The following is a 9,507-nucleotide window of genomic DNA, read 5'->3' as shown; positions in this document are numbered from 1 at the left end:
AGTTCTCGATAGTGGTCTGACTCAGATTGGTTCGTGATTTCAATTGAATCTATTAAGAACTAAGAAAAATAAACATTTCAATTGGAAGGATTGTTAGGTATGGTGTAGTTGTTTTGTTGTTGTACAAATTATTGTATATCATAACTAAGTAGTAAATTAAATTCCTAACCCATCTCTTAAATGGACTTAGTACTTACAATGGGTGTGGTGTTGTGTAATTATGGATTTTATTTTTTTGCCAATTTAACTACTTGTAAAAATAAAAGAGTTTGTAAGATGTCATTTTTTATACTGGTTGGAACTAGTCATTTTGTCTAATTTATATGATTATGCAAATGAGTAAGTTCTATATCTCACTTCTTAAGCTTCTGTCATCATGTGAACTTTAGAAGCTTAAGAAAACAAGAATACAAAACAAAATATTTTTTGTAAATTGTATTTACGTAAATTATCGGGAAATAGCCAAAAGTTATAGGTATTTAAAAATATATATTAATAGCTAATTAAAATAGTTCTAAAGTCGCTTAAACGTATCATAATTACCATTAAATTATCATATCTAACGTCAATCAATTCAATATTTTTAACAGTCCACAAACTTGCATCTAAAATCAATACTTTTTTGGTACAATTTGAAGAGTTATGTGGAGAAATACTGTGTCACTCAATAACACAAGTTCAGAGTGTCTTTTGTACATTTGACTAGCAAAAATAGTTCGAAAACTGCAAAGAAAAGTTGTTCAGCTCGTAACCCTATTCGGAACTGCATAATTGTGTCAAAAGCAATAATGTCACATCTTCATTCTTCCCTTATGTGTCAAACAGAAAACATAGGCAAACCTATGCTTTCAATCTCATTAAAGGAAATACTTTACATCCAATATGATATTAGTTTGAAATGTTCTTATCTCAGTTCATACATTAATAGGTTTTTTGTTGGGTGCTTAGTTTGCAAATGTCATGTCATCTCTAAAATTAATGGTAGATTACTTATGATGAAACACCACACAGAATAACTTATGTTCCTATTGACTCAATCCAAACTTACGTCGTTACACAAAGCTACTGACTATTATGGTGTAGTCATCAAAAACAAGTCTAGTGAGATATGCGAAATTTAGCTAGATTGCTATTCAGTGCGTATTCATAGTCTTGTTAGTAAGCATAATTTCGACAAGTGAGTAGTATATATATATATATCATTGAAAATATCAATAAATTGTTTATCATGTTCAACTGAGAAATGAATTTTGTCTAGATAAGTACTAGTCATTTATGGTGTATAATTGTTACAGAATTCTTTTTGTTTGCACGCGTAGATTCATTTAATTATTTCCACACCGAAATATCTATCCAGTTCTTCTAGTCCTGCACTGCATACCTGAAATATAATGACAAATTTTTGTTGGTACATCATTGTTTAAAGTCATAGTATTTCAAATAAATCTGGATAGTACTTCTTTACGATATTATACATTCGAGTGGAAATCTATTTCTCAAAACATTATGTTACATGCACAATATATATGAGCATAAATTCATCTAACCTAACTCCCAGTTATCTCATTATCAATAACCTTAGCTTTAAATATTGGAAATACTAAAAATAAAGTTGACAAATTCCTAAAAATCATCTTCATTACAGATGAAACAGTAAATTTTCACAACATACTCATCTTCATTTCAGAAGTTAAACATCGTTTTTTTACTAGGATAAATGCCTGGATGTGCCTATATAAGTGTGATTAGTTTCAAGGTTTAATGAAATTGTTCAGAGGAGCAAAAGTTCTTTTTTAATAATGTCATCCATCGGTGATAACGGTTATGTAGACTATACAACTAATAATAAATAAAAGAAATAGTTGTAAGTATTGTGATAAGGGAGGTTGAAATTTGGAGGAAAAACTTATTAAAGAAGACGACCATTGTAATCGAAAATTATACAACACTATAAGGTGAAATGTGTAAATAATCAGAAAGTAGATATCCAAGTAATAAAGAAGAGATTTGAATGTCGGAGGTAGTTTACTAAATCTTCCCTGACCACGGAAAGCATAAATATATTACATTGTTCTACGAATTCTGGGTTCTATAAGGTTTAGGAACATATGATAGTGTTTTGACCGGTTTCAAGCAGTTTCCCCTTGAATACTGCTACATCATCTAATATGTAGTTCATATTCCTTCAAAAAAATATTGTACTATCATGTGAACATCAGGAAAGTGTACATATCTCACCCATTATACAGAAGTATTTAATAGGAATTCAATAAAAACACTTACTTTAATCGGTGGATCTTTTAAAGGGTTTCCACCAACTGTTGTACTTGGCGATAATAATGGTGACCATATCAATCCACGTAGTTCAACAATGGATTGTGGCAAACTTTCCAGTCTGTTATCACCCAACCATAAACATCTTATATTTCGTAATTCACCAATATCCTCTGGTAAACTGGTCAAACGATTGTCGAATAATAATAAACTTTCTAAATTGATTAATTCAGTTATAGATGATGGTAAAGTTTCCAAATGATTACTACTTAAATCTAAGAACTCCAACTTCGTTAATTTCAATATTGGTTTAGGAAATTCAGCGAACTGTGGTTATTAGTTTTTTTTAAGTTAGGTAAAAAAAAACGAGGAGGCGTTAATTTAACAAAATACATAGTTTAAAGCTTTTTTTATGGCTTGCAATAATAAAATAGTCGGAAGTTTAGGCTACACTGTGAAAAGTGATTGGTTGCTTAATGACCATTGGTATTCCTAATCAAGTATTTCTCTACCCTAGCAGAATTGCCCTCCGAATGCGTGTGTTCAGCATTCTTTTCTTAAAATACTGGAAATCCAAAGAAAATGGACTCAAGTAATTAGTCACCCGGCGAGAAATAACTTAAAAATACTTGTGCGAAGAATACTGTCTTCACGATATAGATTATGATCATAATATTACCGTCCATTACCCCTCGAACACTGCTAACGAAGATAGATTCTATGTGCTACTTTGTATTTGAAGGATAACTCCTATCCAATCTATGTTGCGTTACATTTTTTGTTACAAAAATAATAGTTCCCTTACAGTATAATATGCGAATAGTAAATGATTCTAACTTGTTATAATATTATTTATTTGTGATTTATACTGACAGTCATCATTCGAATGTAAAGGTTACCAAGTTCAGTTTTATTGACAATCATTATCTGAACTCATTATAATTCGTTATTGCATCAATCAATCAGTTTTTTTTAAAAATTACATACATGATAAAAACAAGTTATGATATCAGAATGAAGATTGAAGGAATGGTAACTCCGACAACTAATTTATGTGTTGTTATTTATATTCGTATTGTATAATTACTGAGTAACTAGATTATCATGTCTATGTATTCTGTTTATCAAAAGCTTTTTGTTAACCCATTAACTACTATCACACGACTTACTATTCCTGATTTGTTGCTTGTCTATTACTTACAGTCTTCCCTATTCATAGCCACTTTTGGCTTTTTTTAAATGTATAATTATTATTTTTCATTTTATGGTGTGAGTAGGTCCGGTATATCTGTATGCAAACCACATCTGTTTATAATATAAATGTTGTAGAGGCTGATTGCTAACTTTTGGGAATAGAGAGAAGCTTGTGAATAACCGATCAACAAGAACTTATCTGCGTCGGCTCATGATTAGTAGTACTGGTCGGGCGTGTAGTTGGTCGATTTGGAACACTAGGCTAGAAAAACGGTTTTAACACATTGAAGTATTGATTATTTGAATGATGTGTCGTCGTATTTTAAGTGGGTAATAAAAAACCAATTAACATTATTAGTTTTAAAGTATGGATAGATTCAATTAATAATTAGTGTGAAGCGTCGGTAACTGATTGTTTACCTATTTTTTTTCAGTCTAGTTTTAACGCACACGATCGACTTTTTTACTTAGAATGATATACACATATAATAGATCTTTCGATAGAACATTAGTTTTACGAAAATGCTTTTAGCACATTATCCAATTTTTAAAAAAAAACACTGGATGGGAATTATGTTGTAGAAATATTGTGATAGTTTGAACTCTAAGGAGATTTTTACGCATGATCCATTGCTTGATTATGCAAGGTAAACGACAAGAAAGTATGAATTCCTTGTGGTTTATTTACTCATACTATTCACAAGTTCAAAGAAGTTCACGTTGTTTCTGAAACTAAATATGACATTATGAATGATTAAAGTTCGATGTATCAACGTTAAACTACCCGAAATAGGAATAAAATATTTCACAGTTTATCAACGGAAATTATGAGAAACTTATAAACATTAACAAAATTATTTGTTTGCCAATTTTAGATAGAAATAACTACACAAGTGACAATATATTCAATTGTCCCTGAAGATTAGAAGTGTGTATAATTTTTTAAAACTCCCTCTTCTGTCTGATTTTATTATGTGTTTAGCGATAAAATTTATTTTATTTATTTAAACACAAATATTGGTACAAGGACGCACCAAATAGATATGCGCCACATAAATCATTCGGTTTGTGTGAGGGCTGCCCAGACCGAAGCAGGTGGTTTTCTTAGGGAGCCACACCCGGAGCCTTCGACCTAAAGATCTGATCCACTAGGCAGTGGAGCAACGTCAGGAGATGCAGTCCTATGGTAGCCAGTGACCGACAATAGGTTCATTCACATTTTGTCCCCTCAGGATTCTTAAGCCCATACCCTGTCCTGGGTGGACCGTCCGTGTCCACCAACCCGGTTAAAGCCCCGAACATTCGCTTTTCGTCCTTTCAATTTCGTAAATGACGCCCTCGGTGCGAGGAGACAGTGAGTAAGACTTCCCTAGCAGTGGCTGTATGCATGTGGCCGCGTGAGAGCACTTCGAGAGGGAGAGCTGACTCTTCCCACCCTCGGCCGTACCAGGGCATCTGGGGGCAAGTAGCGATAAAATTGACTGTGCAAAAGCAATATACCTTTACCGAAAATGGCTAATAGAAAGTGTACCTGATATTTATTATCTACTGAAATTAATTTCAGCACCATTGAGGATTAGATGACTGTAATGAAAAGTTTCATACTAGGAATGAATATTTGTAAAATGCTCCCTTATTTACTAAACCCTATTAAGTGATTCCTTTCAATCGCTTATCACTTTGTTAACAACGATCAATATTTTTTGACCGGATCAGTAATAATTTCACACATGGTAAATGTTTATTTATATTTATGGAAATAGCCTTGTAAATTTAATTAGTCTAGTAATGGTCTAGCACCTGCAGGTGTATCTCATTCCACAAGTATATTTTAGGAACTTTAAATGTTTAACCATCTTTATTAGTGAATCCCCTAAGTAAAACCACCGACTTGCTGTCAATATGTTAACGCTGTCCCTAGCAAGTTTAACTAATTTGAATAACATAACCAGTATACCACTGTGTCACATGACACACGCATTTAGGTAGACCTGATTCATATATTTTGGTAATTACTGCTTTGTTTTTCCGTGCCCTGTGTTTTCGTTTTAATTTCTCTAGTTGTAGATAATTATCATTAATTCGATCTGGCACACAAATTGACCTTAATTACTCCGTTAATAAATCAACAGGCTGTCCATTTAAGAAATATTAAAAATTCCCGGCTGATGCATTGGATCGCTGTAATACATGTACTACCTAAACACTCACTGAACTAGTACACTTAAAACTTTCTTTTATCACATGTTTGTTCTGCACGTCTAACGTTACTATTTATATCAAATTGATCATGCCTGTAAACTGGCGTGAATTCTGTAATTATTATTTTCAGAATATAAATTATTATTATTAACTGTTTTAATGACATTTCAATGGACCATAACCATTATTTGAAACCAAAGAATTACACACCAAACAAAGATGAAACAAGTACAGATTTTTAATAGTAAAAGCTAAATTATCACTGTTGTTATATAATTTAATTAATTTAATAATTCGAATTAAATTTGATGATATAAATAAATGTTCAATTAATTGTTCTAATATGATAACTGATAATATCCAGGCCATCTAATATTAAATACATAAGTCATCTATCAATGACTGATATTATTTAAAATGATCAATTATTTTGTGACGTGAAAAATAAAACTATTATTTACAATAAGTAGTAGTAATAGTAGTAGTCTAGGGTGTTCACCTAATAGTAGACTAGGATTGATACATGAGTCATTAGTTGATCACTTGAATTTTTTTAATTTTTATTATGTCTACATAATAAATTTAATTTTCATTAAAATACTAAATTAAATTTTCTCATATGTTAACCAGAGTGTAATTATAAACTGTTATAGGTTATCTAGTTAAATGATATTTTTCATTATGTAATTAAACTGAAAAAAATGAATTGAAATTAAAGAATAGTGGACAATTATTTTATCTTTAGGTAGGACTTTAAATACAAGTTTTAAAGTACTTACAGTATGTACATTATTTTTAGGGTCATGGATACACATCCTATAGAGATAATAGTTTGGTAATGACAGTGATAACTGCTTCATTTCAAAGAAAATTGATTCTATAATCCACCAATTTTATTAGAAATTCATAAATTCATCTCAGAAGTAGACATTAGTAATCAAAGGTTAATTTTTTGTTAGATAGATCCTGAAACAGAAGAGGTTTTGTGGTGATTTTAGAAATTTCACTTAACCACCGTTGGATGCCAGCTCAGTGGTCCAGTTGGTTAAACGCCTGGCGCGAGACTGATAGGTCCTGGGTTCGAATTTCACGGAGTGCGGGACCGTGGATGCGCACTGCTGAGGAGTCTCATACTAGGACGAAACGGCCGTCCAGTGCTTCCAGGTTTTCCATGATGGTCTAGTTTCAACTAAGATCCTGAAACATTTATTCAATCTTAATTTTTGCTTTACGTGATATTTTCATGATGTTTTAGTTTTAAATTTTTAGAATACGTTAATTGTGCAAGTGAAATTCAAGAAGATTTTTAATCTTATTTGGGACTCATCAGTGGGATGAGCTTATATTCCGGTGTTTATTATCACAATAAGACCAGAATTCAGTACATTCAATTTCAAACACCAAAGCATTAACAAATGAGTTACTGAGTCTAGATAAATACCAACTTGTTCAATAACTACAGTGTTTTTATATCATTATTCATCAATTTAAATAAAATACTAATCGTAATTGCAGTTATTATCTCCTGTTATTAGCAAAATATATATTAAAAATTCCGATAGCAACTAGTGAATGACCTAGATTTAAAGCTTTTTTCAAATGCAATCCAGCGATTTCATATCCTGGTTACTTTATTTTAATAGTCGTAGTAATAGTAATACTAGTGGTAGTAGTAAATAGTATGAAAATAAATAGTTAAATATACAGAACCACTCAACATAAAATGTTATATTTAAAAAAAACCTTGCTATTACTAAATTATTCGCCAAATGTAGACTTTTCATTTGCTTTAATCTCTCCATTGATGTAGGTAGACTTTTCAGTTGATTATTTGATGCAGATAATTTTTCTAATTGTGTTAATGAACCAATTTCAGACGGTAGACTATGCAATTCATTTGTATCCAATATTAATATTCTAAGATTAATTAAATAACCTGAAATGATGAAAAACCATATATATGAATATCTATAATACTGATTAATTAGAATAAATAATCCACTATTGTTTATAAATATCAATACCAAGGTTGAACTTGATAGCTTCAGGTAATTTTTTTGTAAAATTCGAATACATATTGACTTCTTGTATAATTATCATATTTACCAGATAAGTCACAAAAGATGGTACGATATTTGATTTTTTTAAAAAGTTAACTGAAAGTGAGTTACTAAGAGATATAAGGAACAGAAATGAAAAATGATTGGTTAACTGTGACCTTCATTTTCAATCTTGTTTATTCATTCATTGTCTGACAAAAACATTCTATCCCGACTAAATGTTTTAAAGGTATTACTTAAAAGCCATGTATATATATTCTGATAAATATCCACTCAGAATATATGATATTAGGTTTTGTAAATAAATTATTATTTCAATCAATTTAGTCATGATACTAATCTTATCAATCACTTGTGCTGTTATACAGTTTTAGATTGTAAATTCCTATGATTAGAACATTCCATTGTTTTTAGCAGAAATGTTATTTGTCTAGATTGTTGCATTTATATAGGTTTAAAAAATCTTACTAGTACAGATAACTTACTGTTTTATTTAGTTATACGTCATTTAAACCTGTGTCCGAATAACTGACATATTATCCACGAACCTGACTCCAACATCTAAATTATTTTAAGTATAGATTAATAAGTCACTTAACTATAAATCACCAAAGCTTTACTCTATAGATTATTCGCACGCTAATGTTTGAAGGAATTCGATGATACACAGAAACTCTTACATGTTCGGCATATTCGTCTACTTAATAGTAAACAGATATAATCACTATTTGTTCTAATTCAAGACCAACTACAGTTATAAGTCTTATAAATAAGATGTAGTCATTTCATTTATATCCCACTGGTTCGTGTTCAGTAACTATTTTAATAGTGTTTAAAATCTATTTATTTTTCAAACTTTATAAATCCAAAGAGTAAGCTGATAATAGTAGCTATCATCACAAGAATCACTAGAATTTCTAAAAAAAAGTTATCACCTATAATTTGTCTGGTTAGACATCAATTTCATTAAGTTAGTTTGTAAATTGTATAATAATGGAACATATTTAATTTTTATATTAATAAACTAAAATTAGATTATTGGGATGGAAACTTTATGAAAATTTTTCATTTTGAATAATGCTTATATCACGAACTGAATAGAGTTAACTGCTGAGGAGTTCCGTAATGGTACGAAATAGTGATCCACAACTCCCTGGTCAGCTAAGTTATTTTATTACTTGAAAACTATTACCTAAAACTATTACCTAATATTTTAATACATTTTTTGTCGGTTGTTTGAATCTCCCCATTTACGTTTAGGACTGAAATTGATCAGTCTTTTATTGGTATATGTGCATCCGGTGCGGATTTTCTCCATATTGTCTTAAATCACAAGCATTATAAACAAAGATGGATGGTGGCTGGCAGTAAAATCCAGGACGTGCGTTTCGTCCTACTTGGGACTTGTCAGCTGGATGTACCTGCATTTCAGAGTTGAAGTTCACTTCGGAACTCGAACCCATTACCGTTCGCTTCTAGAGATTGATCAATTGCAGCCCTAAATGTCCATGGAAAGATTCAAACAACTAATCGAAATCGAATGAAACTTCACCCGATTGGGCAAGCTAATGGCTACCTGGACTCAGTAGCTAAGTAGATAATGTGATGGCGTTTGAAATGAACGGTAGTGGGTTCGAGTCTCGGAGTGAACATCAACGCTAAGATGGAATCACATCGTTCTGACGAGTCCCAACTGGGATGAAACACGCGTCTTGGAATCCACTACCAGACATCGTACAATCTGCTTATGATAAACTAATATTTTACCAAATATTTA

The 9,507-nt window shown here is 31.1% G+C and overlaps 1 protein-coding gene across 1 annotated transcript in view; it reads right to left on the bottom strand.

Moving 5' to 3' along the window:
• Positions 1-32: 32 nt before the first annotated feature.
• Positions 33-9,507, bottom strand: part of MS3_00003744 (uncharacterized protein) — a 28,461-nt gene continuing 18,986 nt past the window's right edge. The window contains exons 4-6 of the mRNA XM_051211604.1: positions 7,425-7,606; positions 2,284-2,601; positions 33-1,381 (exon numbers count right to left, since the gene is read on the bottom strand). Coding sequence (XP_051071683.1) covers positions 1,322-1,381; positions 2,284-2,601; positions 7,425-7,606 — 560 coding nt within the window. The 3' untranslated portion in view covers positions 33-1,321. The remainder of the gene's footprint in view (positions 1,382-2,283; positions 2,602-7,424; positions 7,607-9,507) is intronic.

This window comes from Schistosoma haematobium, chromosome ZW (genome assembly GCF_000699445.3).
Source record: "Schistosoma haematobium chromosome ZW, whole genome shotgun sequence".
NCBI lineage: Eukaryota > Metazoa > Platyhelminthes > Trematoda > Strigeidida > Schistosomatidae > Schistosoma > Schistosoma haematobium.
Note: the sequence above shows the minus strand (reverse complement) of the source record. Positions and strands in the feature narration are given on the sequence as shown.